We start from the raw sequence: 19,378 nt of genomic DNA on the forward strand, positions 1-19,378 counted from the left end.
GATGCCTTCTTAAATCACAAAATCAATCACAATAAACACTAATGATGGTTTATTTATGTTTCTTCATTTTATATTAGCATTTGTCGTGCAAAATAAAGGCTTCGGACTCACGGTCATCTGATATTATATTTATTGCACTCTTGTTTACATTACAGTAACAATTAAAGCACAACCTTATGAGTGACTGAAGGACATTCATTGTATTCTTGTCTTATATGCTCTTTGTGCTATGAAAACAATGTAATAAATAGAGTATAAACGTGTACAGTGAAAACAGTAAAAATACTTTACTAGGAAACTGCAGTACAGGAATGTATAATGAATGTATTTAAAATATATACTTTGATGGAAGAATTTGGCTTGGATTCATATCGGAAGAAACAGTGATCAACTTTTTTTATTATTATTTTTTTTTTACACAAACATGTCTGAACGTGCTTCCATAAGGCACCTGAGTCTGCTCTGTGAATCTTGATTGTAGATACATTGTAAAACTTTATAAGTCGATATGTATGTTTTTGACCTCTTTTCCAAAATATTGACAATACACTGAGCCAATTCAATGGGTTTTTTTTGTGAACATTTCCAAGTCCTGTCAAGGTGAAAGCAGGAAGACAGAAAGTTCCAAAAGGGGAGAAATGTAGGTGAAATATTTACTGGGAAAATATTTTGTTCTCATTCTAGCTTAGCATTGGAAAATAATTTAGAATCTATATATTATCATCATCTCAAATGATATCATATGTCACTAGTACTTTTTGGTATAATTAATTTCTTTTTGCATTGCAATCTTAATATTTTTTTTTCTAAAAAAGATAACAAAAACAGTCTAAGGAAAGAAAATCAGTGCCTTAAATTAGGGTTTGCAATTAATATTTTTAGAACTGACTCGTCCTGCAGTGAGTGTTTGCACAGATGGACAATATTACAAGACTCGTGTCCGATCAAACACTGATGTCTTGATATTTAGAGGTCCAATCAAAATAAACTCGGTATTAATGCTGCATTCAAGACTGCTGGGGAGGAGGGGATATTTCTAAATGGACCTCAGAAGGTCGGATTGCACGGCAGAAATAAAAATGGCTGACAGCCGCGATAAGGAAGGGCATCAGGCTACTTATTGCGTTGTTGGGGTTTTGTTCAAATGCTACCATAACTTATACACAACATTGCTCCTAAGTTGAATACCCCCAAAGTGGTGAAATTTAGAGTTTAATATACACATCTGAAAAATTAATGCATGTCTTAAAAGTCAACCAAAACTTCAAATTGAAAACCTCATGTGTGATGTGACACTTAGTGCTTAGTTTTATCTATTTTTTTAAATAGATTTTTTATGCTATGATGGTTGGGAGGGTTCAAATGTCCATTAAAACATTCCTTGTACAGTTCGGTTAATTAAGGTTGAATGGTTTTAGCCTAGAATCAATTGTTTGACTTCATTATTTGCTATGGGCAAAAAAATTGTTTTGGAATAACAGCAACTTGAAAGTAAACCAGTGTCACGGAGCCGATTGTGTAAAACTTCAAAGGTTCCATTGTGTATTATGTTTGAAAGTGTCGTTGTGAAGCTGGGGGTGCATTGATGGTTGCGGTGCATTTATAACAACATGAAACTCTCAGATTGGAGCTCTTATGTTGAGGGTCAAAGTTGACTTCCCAGTTTTCGTCAATGCTGCATAATTACGCAGTGGACCCCCGCCTGTATACGTGAATTCACCTATTCTTAAGATTTCTCTTGTTCTTAACCTTACCTCCGTTATTGGCTGAAAAACGCCTATTCAAAATTTTCTTTCCGTGGGAAACTACTGTCTGCAGTATATATGATATTGTATTGCAATATATTACAACCTATCTACTACCGGCAGTTCGTGTTCTCACTTCAGGTCAGTAAACACCGAAGCACGCATAACTGCTATTTTGGCCTAGCGGCATTTCTCAACAGCACGGGCCGGCCCACAGCATCGGCACCATCGATGTAACTCCTGTAACTCAAATGTTCTTTGTTTTATACTGGACTTGCTTTGCTACAGTAATTCTTTATCATCATCAGAATTGTTGAGCTGTACAAACAGGTACGGTACTTTGTACACGTGTGTGTTTTAGCTGTATTTTTAAGGATAGATCCGTGTTTGAACATGTTTTGTAAGCGTTTGAAATGCTGAGAATGTTTTGGGATAATAGTGTGTAATGTATTTATGGTTTAAACCAGAAGTGTCAAACTCATGGCCTGGGGCCAGATCCGGCCCGCCGCATCATTTCATGTGGCCCGTGAAAGCAAATCATATGCGTCAACTTCACGGCTAAAATACCAAAACTGCAGATTTAGATATTGCAAGCATTCCTTTTTTTTTTTTTTTTTTTTTTTTTTAACCAATCCCCCTTTAAAATAAATTGAAAAAAGTATTACTGAATTACTAATGTATAAACTATTTTTTACTGACTTCTAATTTCAAAACTAGTTATCCATTAATGCGTTGGAACTATGCAATAATATTTGGGTGTCATTTGTATGGGTTCATAGTAAGGTTGTTCAATACAACTTGTTTTCGGACTGATACCAGTACAAGTATTCACTCCTAAATACTCACCGATACCAATATGATGAGTACTTTTGATATATAAAATTTCAATTCACACAATGACAGATAATTGTGGACAAAGATCTTTCTTTCTGACCCACATAATGAATCACCGATGTGTCAAATGTTGCAGTGTAGTGCCAACTACTGCCGAGTAGGACTTTATGTCAGATTTTTGTTTGTTTGTTTGTTTGTTTGTTTTTTTGCCTTAAGTATCTGTGGCTGGTATCGGCAGCATTCGCAAGTACCATCTACCTTGAAATGTGGGCGGTATCAGACCGATGCCGACACCTGGTATCGGTACTCGCCCATCCCTAGTTCAGTCATAACGGCCCTCCGAGGTAAACCACACCTACGATGTGGTCCACCACAAAAATGAGTTTGACACCCCTGGTTTAAACTATTAATAAGGCAATTATAATCACTTTTATGAGAGCGTCACTTACTCGCGGAAAAGCTCAGTCTCCATCTCTCGCTAATAGCGGGGGTCCACTGCATTTTGAAATGACCGCAAGACACAGACACTTAGCGACATCAAGATCTGGACAACTCTAATATAGAAGCACTGATATGAGTAAAGAAGAGTCAGGAGCCTCTCTGCGGCGGCTGGACTTCATTTCCGTTTCAGTTGTGAAGATTTGAAGGAGGCCTCTAAAAAGTAACAAACACCAGGAATGTCCTCTGGGAAGTTGGCCGGAAGCTCCTGCCTGCTCCTGGGAATGAAAACAAACTCTGGACGCTCCTTCAGTAATCTGGGACAAAGAGTACACAAATAAAACATGAATCAATGTGGCAACTGACTGGACACCCGAGGAAACGCAGCGCTCCTCTTGACTTTCAGTTTCCTGTCTGTACATGCGTTCTGTCCCTTCGGTAACCTTGGAAACGGATGACGGTATGACATTGGCATAAATACTAGCGGAGATGTCACCTGTGCGTCGTGGGGCTGATGTTGATCTTTCGAGGTTGGCTGCACGACTCAAACTTGTTGGCCAGGGTGACGTTATTTCCGAAAAGGCAATAACGTGGCATCCTCACTCCGACTACACCGGCCAGCACTGATCCAGTGTGCAGGCCGATACGCATCTGCAAAACATTTACATATCTAGCGTAAGTCCGCTCGCTTTTATACGTTTCGTACACATACATTTCTAGGGTATTCCCAAATATTTTACTGGCTTTCTTATTCAACTGGAATGACTCATAAAATAGCATAAAGGAGCTTTTTCCCAAGGCATCCGTATGAAAGCTGTTTCCTCACCTGTATTGGTTCTCCAGTTGGCGTCTTGACTTCATCGGAAAGCTCCATCATCTTTAGGGCCATCAGTGCAATCTGGACTGCATGAGTGTCACTCTCCTTATGCAGGCCACCAGCGACACAATACGCATCCCCAATGGTCTCCACCTGAACACAGCACATTACAATAGCATGTTTTATTACACTATGATTAGGTTCGGGTAGATGTTGGTGAACGTCCAGAAATGTGTAGTTTATCTTGGCCTGGTTTCCGGCCAATTGCAGGGCCCATACAAACAACAATTTGCATTCCCATCCACACTTGAACACAACTTAAAGTCTTTAATTAAGCGAACATGCATGTTTTTTGGAATGTGGGAGGAAGCCGGAGTATCCGGAGTAAACCCACCATGTAAGCGTAGGGATTTGAACATCCAACCTTCAAACTGTGAGGCGGATGTGCTTACCACTTACCACTGTCTATATTGCTGCCCATCATCATCATCATCATCATCATCATCGTTATCATCATCGTAGTGTTATTGTTCTATCTTAATAAAACATACTGTGTAAAAATATAACCGTGTATATTGAATTTCTCCTTAAGGGGTGTTCAAGTCTAACTTATCATAAGTTACAATAAATGCATTTATTATTTGTATTGATAAATGTGTTATTAAAATTACATTTTATATGTATTAAAGGGCGGCACGGTGCACGACCGGTTAAAGCGTCAGCCTCACCGTTCCGAGGACCCGGGTTCAATCCCCGGCCCCGCCTGTGTGGAGTTTGCATGTTCTCCCCGTGCCTGCGTGGGTTTTCTCCGGGCACTCCGGTTTCCTCCCACATCCCAAAAACATGCATTAATTGGAGACTCTAAATTGCCCGTAGGTGTGAATGTGAGTGGGAATGGTTGTTTGTTTCTATGTGCCCTGCGATTGGCTGGCAACCAGTTCAGGGTGTACCCCGCCTCCTGCCCGATGATAGCTGGGATAGGCTCCAGCACTCCCGCGACCCTTGTGAGGAGAAGCGGCTCAGAAAATGGATGGATGGATGTATTAAAGGTCCCCTTCCATCATTTCTTTTTAATTATCTTTTTAATAATCTATGATGTCCTTTGAAAGTTAATTTGGGTTGAAAATGCCCAGAGAGTCTTTTAAAGCTATTCCAGTCGAATGCTTTTTGTAAAAAAAAAAAAAAATGCATCCAATTAGGGATAGGTATCTTCTGTGTCAACGTAAACATTACAAAATGTTTTGAAAATAGAAATTATCAACAAAACAAGGAGCGTAGCGAAGTGGAAGGCAGTCTGTCTTCTTTCAGGGCAAGCCAAGAGTACTGAAAGCCGGCAGCCATAAAATTCCAATTGTACTTCATCCTTTGCCGTTTAAATGCCGTCTTTTTCTTTCATGTAACCAGAGAGCACTCGACAACTATGTGACACAGACAAAGTGGAACTATTTTTAGCTATATACACGTGGAGTGGAAGAGGCCCTGAAGGAGCTTCCTTGCGTCTTTACGATGCATTCGTCAAACAGGCAGCTAGATCTCTGTTAAGGCTTCGCTGACATGTTGTTTATAGCGTCCAGCCTTTGGCAGCCCTCACCGTTGCCTGATACACACACTCGGCGTCAGTCTGCAGGTATTTGATGAGAATCACTGCAGCGCGTAAATCTGACGCCACTATCTGCTCTATTCAATTATGAATCTGCTGTCAAGCCATGTATATAAAATGAGCTGTCAAAATCGTGAAAAATCAATTGTCTTCATTCCCAAATGCTTGGCGCGTGTCCACTGAATGCGCGAAAGCACGCCTCGCTGCAAAATGGATGATACTCCGTCTAGCATCTTGCTTGTGCCGGCACATCCCCACAAGTTTGAGCCACGAAATATCCACTTAAAGCCTCCGGTGGCTGGAATCTATCCCACCGGTTCGTCGCGGGGCTTTCCACACCACCACGAGAGGCCCGGGCCACTAGCTAGCTCGTGAGCAAACAGGCCCGTCCGCCCCAACACCTCCTCGCTAATTCATATACAAAGACTGAACTCATTAATTCATTCATTCATCTTCCATTCCGCTTTATCCTCACTCGGGTTGCGGGCGTGCTGGAGCCAAACCCAGCAATCTCCGGGCGAGAGGCGGGGCATATCCTGAACTGGTCGCCAGACAATCGCAGGGCACATATAAACAAACAACCATTCGCTGTTATGTAAATTGTGGCATCAAAGGAAGATGCATTTTCGGAGCGTATGCTTAGCTAGCTAGCTACACGCACGCTGTAGTAGGGGTTGAAACGACGAGTGGAAGTGTCGACTTTACCAATCAGCAATGATCGTGATAACTTGAGGTCAATTAATTGCCAATCACATGTTTTGGCAACGACACAAAACGCCTCACTGAAGTCAACAGGCGGTGGGTTCACGCAGCAAACTAGCAGCAGTACCTCAAGCGTGTGGCAATAATCACTAAAAATGGGGGCGGTAGCACAATCCCTTGCAAAATACGCTATGACAAAAGCACAAGTGCTTTGTTTCCACAGGCAACTGAAAAGGCACCCGCTAGCGCTGATGAGCAGCCATAACTCCTCGTTAGCCGTCAGAAAATACATCAAACGGCAAACGCTACCCTGTAACAGTAAAAAGACAGACGATACACTGTAGTGGTCGATCAATAACCTTTTTTTTTTTGTAAAAGTGAATGGTAAATGTCGCCAAAGAAAACATCGAACTAGTGTTTCTCTCAACCGTCAACCTTCTTCCCGCAAACCGTAGACACACGCTCACAATACCCGACCTCCTTCCACTTGCCCGAGCCCTCAACTTACTCATCCAATCACAATAAAAGGTTGAAAGAATGGAAGCAGCCAGCGGCAGACATGTTTTTAGTCAGTGATTTGATTTGGTTTTCATCCACTGGGACGGCGCATGTGTCTGTTTTAATGTGAAAGTGCTGCTTTGCAGCCATCTGTGTAATTTTATGATGTTACAGTATAAAGTGATACCTTGACTTGAGTTTAATTCATTCCATGACCAAGCTCAACTCAAACTGAATTGCCATCTGAATGTATTATCAAATCCATTTTCCTCATGAAATAAATTGAAATTCAGTTCCATTTCATAACCTAAACATCAGCTATTGTTATCTTTGTTGGCTTTGTGGTGACATGGTGCTAAAAATAAGACATTGTAGATGTTTGAAGTTCCGCATGGCTTCTAAGTCACGTTCACCATCGCTACTCACCCGAGCGGGGGGGAGGAAGTACTTCGACCTGTTTTACTGAATGCGGAAGTAGGCTGTGTATATTATTGTGCGGATTAACTGATTCCAGATGTACCACTTAGTGCAGGGGTGTCAAACTCAAATATTTAATGAAAAATCACTGCGATGTGCATGTTTCCCTTCTTTCCAGAAATGTTGCTTTAAAGTTTATCATATGACAACAAACTTAATTTTTGCTTAAACACTGAATCTGGAATAAACAAACTTTAATATTATAAACACAAACAAATGAAATTTGCGATAAAAGACATCAGTGGTATTTGTTTGTTATTTTGTATTTAAATAGATAACATGAATTCTTCTCTTCATCTTCTATTTATTTATCTCCAACTACCTTTCTTTTTGATGTAAATCTTTTTTCAAAGGCCAACAACAAAACAACCCAACAAAATAAAAATGTCGATCAATAAAAAAACCAAACTTCAAACTATTAATAGTCCCAGCCTAGGAGTTGATAAAGTGCATTGAAAAAAACATGGTCTTGCGGGCCAAATATAATTACATCCTGGGCCAAATTTGCCCCCCCCCCCCCCCCCCCGGGCCTGAGTTTGACATGTATGCCTTAGTGGAAACATGTCGTCATTGTACTATTCAAAGAAAGTACACTAGCCTACCTTGTAAACATCAAGCTCCCCACAATGGTGGTCAAACCTGGTGTACAGCTCGTTGAGCATGGTGATCACTTGCATAGGCGTGCAGTGCGAGCAAACGGCTGTGAAGCCCACCAGGTCAGAAAACAGCAAGGTGACCCGCTCAAAATTCTTGGCTTGGACCGTCTGGCCCTGCCACAGCTGCTGAGCTACGGTGCCGGGGAAGATGGAGAACAGGAGGTCCACGGTCTTCTTCTTTTCCTCCTCAAGCGCCTGGTGGGCCTGCTCCAATGCCGCTTTGGCCTTGCTGAGACGCTTCTTCAGGCCGTCCTGCGCTTTGGCCTGCTCGCCGACCAGGACCACGTCGCGCAGTGCGTTGTGAATGGGGATGTCGGACAGGTAGAGGCCGCGGCCCGTTAGCTCCTCCAGCTTATCCACACACGGCGAGCCCAAGAACAAGATCACGTTGGATTCGGAAACGTAGATCATTTGGCCCTTGAGGTCCATGAGCTGAAAAGACAAATCAGTTGATTCGAAGCTGTCAGGAAGAATGTAATGCACAGTTTAGTTCACTTAAAGAAATATTGTTTTTCCTGTGTCCTTTGGACATCACGCACAAATCAATGAGCTTTCTCAGGACATACTGCATGACTCGGAACACAAAGTATTGGCAGCTCTACAGTGTGCAACTGCGTCAGCCATGCCAGAGCCAGAATATTTATTTATATTGCGCGGAATCCTATTTCTAAACTTGACAAATGCCATCCAACCAAAGTCCACTTTGTCTTTAACATCACCATTCTGCTACGGATTGGAGTATCTAGTGTCTTGTCCTGGGAATCTGGATTAAGACCTTTGGTCTTATCTTCAGTTACAAAAGAGATCATGCATTGTCTTTAGCTACAAACTATGCTCATTTTAATGGAATACTAAGACATTTCTTCAACACCTTGAAAACTGTAATTTATGAAAGTATGTACACAACATCAACTAGGCAGTTTAAAAAAAATGCTTTATCCCAACATCCCCAAGAATATTCTCCCTTAGGCATACCAGTTGAGTGAGCATTTATTCGCCTGAGCCCTTCAGACAGAACAGACACATGCGGGACACTGTTCACAAAACTGTTGTGCTTCGTACATTCAGATAACTACATCGGTATATATTAGATATTATATTAATTTATAGCTATATCTATATTATATTATAGCGCTGACACCTAAACTCAGTTATCTTGACCATCTTGGTTCGAATATACAGTAAGTAAAGTCAATTGTTCTTGCTTGAACCAAGGCAACACATGTCCAAAAGTTAGAACTGAGACTTGCATCTAGTCTGTTCGTACTTTTGCTTTTCTGGCCTCGTGCAATGGGGTGACAGAAAAAAGGCACATGGCTGACGTTGTGAAGGTGGCTGGCAAGCTCATTAGTGCCCAACAGACTCCTCTGATGGTGATTTTTGAAAAGCAACTCTTCAACAAGGCCAAAGCCAGACTGGATTGTGAAGGACATCCTCTTCTCCCTTTGAGGTTAGAGCTAGATATACAGTATAGAGAGCCCCCTATATATCGAACAAATAGGACCAGAGTCTCCTTTCTCCCCAGAGCAATAACATTGCTAAATTTGCACAATGCCACAAAGAGCTAAACTATGATCGGTGCATTAGCTTTTGTGTCTTTGTTTTGATATGGCAACGGTATGTCTTTTCTCAATGATGTATCGACAGTATTCTTCAAAAGTCTTGCCTGCATTGTGTGAACTGATTATTAACTGTCTTGACTGTCGTTTTACCCTGTCTACAAAACGAATTTTCCCTTTGGGACAATAAAGTAAATACTGAACCGATCTGAACTTCTCATGGGCTGACAAGAATCAGAAGATGGATTAAGGCCAAACTTTGTGTAGTCCCTTTTCTTTATGCACTTTCTGGAACAAATACTGTACACCATAAGGTACAGTGGAACAATCTATGGAACCTCTCGGTGCAGCTCTAAATCAGGGTTTACCTTGATAATTATGGCTGTAATCTGGAAGTTCAGTCGCGTAGGATAAAAACGGCTCTTCAAATTTATACGCTTGACTGGTTACTGTATATATCTCGGATGGATGACATCTGCTTGCCAAAATTCATTCTATACCACGAGCAGGTCCATGGGGGAAGACCCCGCCTCAAGGATGTTCTCCAACACGATTTGACGATCTGAACACATGGGAAAATGTTGCAGCCAAAGGAGCATCCTGGCCCTCTCCCACGGCTGCTACGGAGGACTTATACCGTAACTCTCTGGTGGGAAGACGCACAAAAGCTGTGCTGTGCTCACCTGTGACGCAAAGGACCTTAGTAGTAAGGGTAGCTGAATTGACCTGAGTTCATTCCACCGCAATCTACGCAAGGATGTATAATGACCTTTATACCATGTTAGCTTTCAAATGCTCAGTTTTAACACACTGTAATGACTGCAAACTCAGCTATGTCGGAACTATTTGGAATGACACTGTTTTATTTACAGTAAAGTAGGGCCAGTTCGCCCACAAGGTGAGATTAGCAAATGCTAAGGGTGTCAAGGCCTCTCGGAGGCACCCAAAATAGCAGGTAAAAATTCATATTCAATATATAGTGGAACCTAGATATTACATTATAGCAAATATACAAGCTTATCTCTCAATCGAGATGTATCACTTCAACACACTTCCTTGAGACCAATTCCTTTTTTGACAGGGCTTTGGCGCCATCTTGTGGCATCTTAGAATGTCATAGTAAGAGTAAATACCTGTGAAAAGGTGAGTTTTTCAGCAAACAATGGAGGATAGGGTACCCCAAAAAAACAGTCCGTTTGACAGAATTGACTATTAGGGGTGGGGGGGCGTTGGGTTGGGGTTGGGTTGTCCGATATAGCCGATTGTCTGTTACATTTTCTTGGCCTAAAACACCCAGTACAGTACAGTTATTTTAAATAAATATGTTTTAAAAAACTATAAACAAAAAAAAAAGTTTCACATTTTATCCAAACTAACCATGTCGGTGTGTTTGGTCATGGTGACATTGTTGACATACAGCACTCATCATAGGTAAGTAATTCGTGTGCTTCCTAGTTCTAAATCCATTGCCAAAGGCGAATAGTTTGATTAAAAAAGCAAAACAAAAACGTTTCGTGTCCCAAAAATAGCATGGTCCAGACTCAAAAGGTTTGTGTTATCTGTTCCTCAGAGTTAACGCTCTCTGCTCTATGTACAATAGACAATAGAACCATCGACATACGGCCGCCACGTCGTTGCCCCACATTCACATGGCCTCCACGTAGGCAAGAGAGGCACGTCCTTTGGAACTGGATCTAGTTGTATTGTATATCCGCGACCTCGAAATACGTCAGTTCCATTCTCTGCCTGCCAGTAATCAATCGTGGCCAATTCTGGAACTAACAGACTTAGTCAAGGGCATTTTAAGTTACAAATGGAAACTATTTTGAGATTTTTTTGAGGGACCCTATACTCCCCTATTTGCTGAAAAACTTACCTTTTCACAATTTTTGTACCCTTTCTATGATATTCTACGATGACACAAGATGGCGCCAAAGCCTTGTCAAAAAAGGAATTGGTCTCAAGGAAGTATGTTGAAGTGATACATCTCGACTGAGAGATAAGCTTTGTATGCCAGGAGGGTCCAAGTTTAGCCTGGGTGATTCGTGGAAGTTCCAGAGACCCTCTTCGCCGCAATTGCATGTATATGCACACTTCCAGCACATTTTTTCCCAAATCAATCCGTCCATAATCTGTCAGCCATTTATTTCTCAGGGTAATGTTGTAAAATGACTTTGAAATGATATTAAACTCATTTACTGGTGTATTTATGGTTTGAACTATTAATATAGGCAACAGCTCTTGGTTTTCATCGCTGTTCACTTTAAGGTTAAGTCCCTAGCCCCCGTGAATAGCGAGGGATTACTGTACTTGTATTATTGCCTCACGAAACAGCTCTTCCTGCTACTGTGAGGATAGTCAAACAAATAGGCATCAGTGTTTACTCACAGAGACTTTTCAGTTCTTGTCATGGCGACCGGTTGCACCCGTCCATAAATAGCACGAGGCAGACTGAGCCTTTGATGGAGAAAAAGCCTCTGACATTTGCCTGAGATCTCGGCTGGTGGTAGAATGTTGATCTCCACCTCAGGCTGAGTGGTGCTGCGAATAAGCTCGACTTAAACCAACCAAGAGACACCTGATTGGTGGAGTTTCGGACGTACCTTTACTGTGTTGTCAGATCCGGAGACCCCGTGCTTGATCCGAAGGACAAACTGGGTGTTGAGCATGGTCAGGATGCCTTGAAATGTACATTTGATCTGAGGGCACACGATAGAGAAGTGTTCTTGGAAGGTCGAAGCACGCCGAAGTCCGTCCTTCCTGCTCAGTCGCTTTCTGAGCCCGTGTCCGATTTGCACTAGGACCAGGTCCTGGTCCAGGATGAGATGGAAGGGGAAGATAGTGGAAAACAGAGAGGTAGGAAGGGTCCCAGCTGAGGTCGCCCGCAGAGGACTGGGGCTCAGGTTTTTATCCCCCTTGACAACCACTGTGTATAGAAGACTGTGCTGCGGGTTGGATTGAAGGATGCTGTCTTTGGCGCCGGGGGGGTCCATCAACACATCCACAGCGGTGTGATACAGCAGACGGGCGGCTGCCTTGATGACCCCAGGGAAGAAGAGCTCGGTGGTGGCGCGAGGGTTGAAGAAGTGGACAGTGAGCAGACCCGGATCTTTGTCTAAGCAAAGCACGGATGCTTGGTTTACACAATCCCCTCCGTCTGCTCGGCCCGCGTTGCTCTGCTTCAGCAGCACGTTGAAGCTGTTGAGGAAGTCGTGAAGCGCGCCCCCCACCACCCGCAAAATGTGCCCGTCCTCCTCGTAGCACATGTGGAAGAGCTCCTCGCCGAGAGACACTCTCAAGGCCTCCATCGGGATCGCTGCGGGATACGAGAAGAGACGACAAAAAGTTGCACATAGTAGCCCACTAAAGTGAGTCCGCCCCTTCACATTTTTGTAAATATTTAAGCATATCTTTTCTTGGAACAACACTGAAGAAATGACACTTTTCTACAATGTCAAGTAGTCAAAGCATAGCTTTTATAACAGTGTAAATTTACTGTGGCCTCAAAATAACTCAACAAATAGCTCTTAATGTCCAAACTGGTGACAACAAAGCCTAATGAAGCCACCAATCTCCCCAGTGTCATGTGACTCATTAGTGTTACAATGTCTCAGAAGTGAAATAGGCGAGCAGGTGTGTTAAATTTGCTGCTATCGCTCTCACGCTCTCTCATATTGGTCACTGGAAGTTCGATGTTGCAGCTGACAGCAAAGAACTGTCTGAGGGAATCACAAAAGGAATGGTTGCTCGACGTAAAGATGGCCGACACCCCGAAACTGAGCATCTGTGGTGCATCCTCAAACTCTATACTGACTACTTTAAATTGTAGCAAAATGCTGTTTCTTCAGTGTTTCCCCATAAAAGAAAAATATAATCGGTGGCGTATGGCCGCAAGGTAGAACAAACTACATTTTGGTGAGGGTCTGGATAAACGGGATTCATCAATTAGGATGGCACTGCTCACCTGTTTGAACCGGGAAGTAGTTTCAGTTTCTTAGTAGCAAATGAACAAAAAACACAACTTTTTTTCGACTTACAGTATGTATGTACAGGATCAGCCAAAGGTTTGGATTCACTTCCTCAAATTATTGAATGAAAAGTTGAGGACTCCAAATATTGACTGGTAGATTATGTTATTGGTGTCCAGTTTGAGGTTACCTGTTTTGGCCGAGTGAGCGGTCATCATCTCCAATAAATGCTCCGGTTCTTCTCTACAGTCTGTGCAACAAACTACAACGCTGCAAACAATTTCAATAATTAGTCATCAATGGACTACAAATCCGTCTGCAACAGATTTCACAAGGAACAACTGATACGAATTGTTACATATGAATGATGCCGAGCATGAGAATATGAACGGCAGACGAATTGGCGACATTTTTGCAAACGGGATTTGTCGTTATAAGTCATTTAGAAATAGCAAGGCCAGCACAATTGTGAAATGATTCAACTTAAGCTTTGCGGAATAATAAGCGCTTTAACTATCGATTCAAACAAAAACTCAACTCTACTGTTTTGTCTGCCCGATGGACCAAAACGTACCAAAAGCCACGCTTTCCTGCATTTATTTGGCTGACCTGCCCAAAATACACACACAGACATAATGAATTTGTGTTGTAATCCTTCACGCATGGGTGCGAGTCAACAGTGGATATCAAAAATCAAACCAAGATAAATCATTCCAAAACTTTTTCCACCATTAATGTGACATATAACATGTACAACTCAAGTCTGAAGGAAAACAAATATTTGAGAGGGGGGGTAAAATGTCTTAATGTGGTTGTCAGTGTTAGCCCAAAACCTACTAACTTCTGCTAAAAAGCGAAAAATATATATATTTTTTTAATCATTAAATTGCTCACATTAATGGTGGAAAAGCCTAAAAATCCGATGTAGTCATCTTTGGTAGCTCATGAAAATGTCTTGTGTGAAACATAAGATTTTAAACAGACAATTTTGAATGCATGTCTTTTTTTATACAGTGTATGTAAGCTTCTGGTTTCAACTATAGATCCTGTTTGTTTGGATTGTGATCTTTGGATGTGATTCTCTCGTTTTATGTCATGTATGCCGTTCTGTTTTGAATATATAATTAAAGTCATTATTATTGTTCCTGTTACGGCCCTTGGAGGATTTTAGAAAAAGTGAACTGGCCCCTGATAACAAACAAAAAAAAATGTTCCCCCGGCTTATTCTTCGGGGCTCTAATGAACTGCAGAGCTGCAGCTGACGTCTTGATGGAAGTTGTATCTCAAATATTACCTTTCAGATTCCCTGCTTTGCCTCATCATTCTTTGGAGGGCAGCGTGCAGCCTCTGAAACTGTATGTTAAAGTTGATGAGATGCGTTTTTAATTAGGGAGGGTTGGTTGATAAATAGAACAATCCTAAAATGGCAGCCAATTTGGATTTTGGTTTCTCAAAAAGGCTCCTTCTATTTAGCGCACCCACCTGGGGACAAGCCAGTTTGCGAATGCTCTCTCCGAGCGTATGTAGGTTGACTTTGGCTCTGCTGCTCCTCAATCTGGGAGCGGGATGGTGCGCAATTCTCCTGCCGTGCACGGTGGAGCTCTCCCCAGTAGCATCTCCACGCTGCTGCTGCTGCTCTTCATCTTCTTCCTTCTGCTGCTGGTTGCTTTTGGAGAAAGGACACTCTCCGGATATCTTCAGCTCCTTCAGCCTGGCGCAGAACATCTTCACTGGTGCTGCGATGTCCTCACCCCACAGGCGCTGAGCTCATTGTGCATGCAGACACACGCTCCACAATGCCATCCTCTGGTGTGCGCATTTTAGTAGTATTTTTATTTTTTATTTTTGCATCCCTCCCTCGCTAAATCCTCAACCACCTCATCCGTGGCGCGATGCGATGTTCTCCTGGATGCTGCTTCTTTGGACTGATGGGGGTACAGAGCGTGAGCTACACACACGCGCACACACACACAAAAGCTAATAAGCAGCAGAAGGAGGGGTGGAGGTGTGTGTGTGTTGCAGGCAAAAGAGCTGCAGGCCAATCCATGCACAAGCACGGCTGGTGGAGCTGAGCGACCTGTCAGCAAGGAGACGTTATTTCCAGACGACTTCTCGCATGCAATATACTGCCCCACGCCCCCTCCTTCACTTTAGTGCATTTGGCTCCAGCGTGGTGGGTGAGTGGTTAGCACATCTGCCTCACAGGTCTGATGTCCTAGTTTGAATCTCAGCTCCAGCCTACATGTGTGGAGTTCGCATGTTCTCCCCGGTGCTCGCGTGGGTGTTCTCCGGTCTACTCCAGCTTCCTCCCACATTCCAAAAACATGCATGTCAGGTTCTTTGAAAGGCTCTAAATTGCCGATCGGGGTGAATGAGACTGGGAATGCTTGATTGGCGATTGGCTGGCGACCAGCTCAGGGTTTAGCCCGCCTCTCGTTCAAAGTCGACCGGGCTAGGCTCGGGCTCACCCTCAACCCTAATGAGGAAAACGAACAAAAATGGCTCTGTCTAGTTCACTGTTGCCCACACTGTCAAAAAAACAAACAAACAAAAAAACTGATATTTACAACGAAATGCTGTAAAATCCTCTATTTTACAAATATGTTAAAAGAGTCATATTTCTCTGTACCATTTACAGATAACTGTTACAAAACACAAATATCCAGTGGGCATAAAAAAACATCCTCTGAAGACACACTGTTCCCAGAATGCATTGCACCATGCACTGTTGAATTGTTGCAGTCATAAGGATGTTAATTCTTGTCTTTCGTGTGTGTTCATGTCAATAATAGTTTGTTGAATGTCTGTCTGATCTAATTGTCTCAATTACGGGTGATTTATGTTGCACTGTGACTTACGTGATATCGTAACATCCTGGTCAATTCCACTGTACCATTTGTAGAGCCCAACAGGGCAATTGCAGTTAAAATCAAGGTTCAGGAATTCCTGAGAAACCAAATCTTTGCACTAATCTAAATGATTCATACTCATTAGTAACATTAATGCTGTTGTAGTTTACTTGAAATTTTCTGTGTTGTAATTAAAGTGCCGTTATCTTTGTTAACAATGGGTTGGTGTAATTCAAGAAAAAAATATTGGAAAATTATTGCCAGATTGAAATTATTAGCTTAATTAGCAGCAGGTCACATTTCAAAACATTGGTTAAGATGTTAAAAATTAGTACGCACGTTTAGGCAGGTATTGACATGTATTGTTGAGCAATACACTTTCCCATCCAGTAGCATAAAAAAAAGTGTCTCCAAACTTCGGACCAGTACTTCCAATCACTATCTCGTGCTATTTATCCCCCCCCCACACACACACCTTGTAGCCTCATTACTAAACATTATGTACATACTGTATATACACATTACATAGCCATCTATCAGGAATTCTCGAACTGAAAAATAACACAAATACTTCACTACGTGCTCACAATGTATACATGCATCTGGCCAAGTGTCATCACACGCGAGGAAAAGATATACTCTATGCTTACGTCTTCCTGTTGGATGTGTAATGTATGTGCGCCTTGCGTTTCCAGCACACATACTATATTTAGGCCGTGCCCAGATCCTGATACAAAACTCCATGAAGATAGCAACGGTCCTGTCGCAAATCAAGCGCGACAGCGGTGAGATTTCGCCAGAAATAAACAGCAATAGATTCCAGCTTGCAGCTTGAGCTGCACGCAGTTGATGCCAAGCGAAAACTGGTTCCCGATTGTACCATGTTCGACACATACATGCAGTAAATCCTCCGCCATCGATTGTTTTGTTTTTTTCAGCCGAGACTTGACGATGTTGCGATGCAAATGTTGCAGAATAACATACCGTATATCATCAATTCGCACCAATTCATTATGTCCGCTTGAAAACACTTAAATACCACACTTCAAATAGATGCTTCATTTTTTTTCACTCACAACAAAAATATAACTTGAATTACTGACACCATCATGTCTCGCAATATCACTTTACACACTTCCTGTCGAGCAGACGTGGCATCTGTAGAGCTGACGTGTTTGTTGGAGTTGAAATAAAAAGTAAAAAAAAAACATAAAACAATACAACAGTACTCACAGTCGTGTATTCTTTATCATCTGCGTGGAGCTGAGAAGAGGCATATCCATACGTCTGTCTCATACTGAAGGAGTGGCACACCCACGGACAATCACATTCACACCTACAGACAATTTAAAATCTTTTGTTAACCTAACGGGCACGTTTTTGGAACGTGGGAGGAAATTGGTTTACCCACGCTAGCACACGGAGAACATGCAAATCGCACATGGATACGAACCCACGACCTCGGAACAGTGCGGTGGACGTGCTAACTAGTCAACCACTGTGTAAGTGCCTGGTCACCCTGCAGTTAAGTAAATAAACTGAATGCTTATAAGGCAAACATTTAGTTCCTTGTAACAAGAATTGGAATCTTGTATTTTTTTTTAAAGATTATGCTATCTTTTTAAGGGGTCCCTCAACAGTAAAAAAAAATGCATTGCATTTGCTGCTGTGGGTTTTTTAAAGAGCATCATGTAAATATTTGAAATTATTGCAAATCTTAATTGAACCTAATGCACTTTGCTGTGATGACAAAGGACAGTAATTTTTTTTTTTTTTTAAGGTTTTAAAATGCCTACTCGAGCATTGTCTTTAAAAAGAAATATTCATCAAAAAATAGCATTCAGTAGAAATGCAAAATATTTGTATAACGGTGAAGTTTTAGCTGAGAGCTCCCACTTGTGAGTACTATGCGGTACCTCCAATGCTGTGTCCACTCAATCTGGCCGGTCTTGCATGCATGGCTGCCGTGTCGTCGCCCGAGGCAAACAGGCCGTGCGCGAGGAAACTCTTTCACTCTTCTCCGTTAGAGCCGCTACTGTCCTAGAATTGGTTTCCCCCTAGGAACAGGCAGGAAATTAAAAAAAAACTACAAATGTCAATGCCCAAAAAAAATAAAAATAAAAACCCACAAAAACAAATGTTGATGCACGTTATCTCATGTTGCATAAGAAGGGTGACATGGGCACTGATGCTGGAATAATTAGATATCGTATGCCTCACTCCATCCTACTGGACGCTGCTGACCCACCAGTAGAGACACGCATGTATAGATGTTGAATTTGAATATATACATTATATGACAGCCTATTCAATCCCCATGGGTTCTCTGGTCAGGAGACATTATTGTTGTTGATCAAATAGATACATTACGACCTGGCAAGACATGAACTCTATTCCCCTTGAATGCTTACATTATTTATTTTCTCTACTTCCATAAAGGTACTATGTATGTTGGAAAATACACACCAATATTCTCAGCCAATCACATGGGATTCTGCTAATACGGTGGTAATCATGTTCGGGCTGAGTTGTTATGTATTCTATTCTGCTCATTATCTCTCTATCTCTCTCTCTCTCACCAATATAGTATCACAAAACATATGTTTGGTGCATAACTGCCTGTTCATGTTTTTGTATATGACTTCACTTATGAAAAATAGTGAGGCATTTCTTACTGTAGCAGCCGCTAGCCTGCTTGTGTTCGAACTGTTCTTTATTAAATTGCATCACTCATTTCTCTCAAAGTGCTTGTCCGTTGCATTTTTCAGTGTGACAGAGGCGATGTCATGCACCACACCTGCAGCAGGTGCTGGATTCTGCTTCCGCTGATGAAAGCAAGCAGCCGGCTGCCGCGAAGGCCGAAGAGGACATGGCCACACGCTTGTAGGAAGGCGGCGGCGAGATCCAGCTCAGTTTTTTACTTTATGCAAGACACTGAACCAGCAGTGTGTGGGACGGAATCTTTGCTCGGTGCTACTGTTGTGTTTTTACTCTGCATATGACAATGAACATTTTGAATCCTTGAATGAGTGAGTGCATGAAACAGATCTGCCCTCTAAAACAGGCCAAATTCCCATATAATTATTTGTCCTTAGGGTATTTTGACGACACCGCCACAGAGCTATTATTAGGACACCGGGGAACTGTTTTAAATTGTGAAAAAATGCATAGTATGTCCTCCCAAGGGTTATATGAACACAGAGAAAGAACTAGTGAAATGTAGGAATATAGTTTT

The 19,378-nt window shown here is 42.1% G+C and overlaps 1 protein-coding gene across 3 annotated transcripts; it reads right to left on the reverse strand.

The window, feature by feature from the left end:
• Window positions 1–113: 113 nt before the first annotated feature.
• Window positions 114–19,247, reverse strand: gucy1a1 (guanylate cyclase 1 soluble subunit alpha 1). 3 transcript variants are annotated; one of them, XM_061771725.1, is made up of 8 exons: window positions 14,777–19,247; window positions 14,589–14,647; window positions 13,485–13,564; window positions 11,930–12,642; window positions 7,825–8,199; window positions 3,844–3,987; window positions 3,514–3,668; window positions 114–3,334 (listed from the first exon to the last, which is right to left on the reverse strand). In XM_061771725.1, exons 1-8 carry the CDS (start codon window positions 15,017–15,019, stop codon window positions 3,196–3,198), a joined length of 1,908 nt encoding a protein of 635 aa, XP_061627709.1. In that variant the 5' UTR covers window positions 15,020–19,247; the 3' UTR covers window positions 114–3,195. The 3 variants fall into 3 exon arrangements, with proteins under 3 accessions (XP_061627709.1, XP_061627708.1, XP_061627710.1); XM_061771724.1 differs by having other exon boundaries at window positions 7,714–8,199; XM_061771726.1 differs by lacking the exon at window positions 14,589–14,647 and having other exon boundaries at window positions 7,714–8,199; window positions 14,777–14,918.
• Between the last annotated feature and the right edge of the window lie 131 nt (window positions 19,248–19,378).

The sequence above is a fragment of the Phyllopteryx taeniolatus genome, chromosome 4, assembly GCF_024500385.1.
Source record: "Phyllopteryx taeniolatus isolate TA_2022b chromosome 4, UOR_Ptae_1.2, whole genome shotgun sequence".
Taxonomy (NCBI): domain Eukaryota; kingdom Metazoa; phylum Chordata; class Actinopteri; order Syngnathiformes; family Syngnathidae; genus Phyllopteryx; species Phyllopteryx taeniolatus.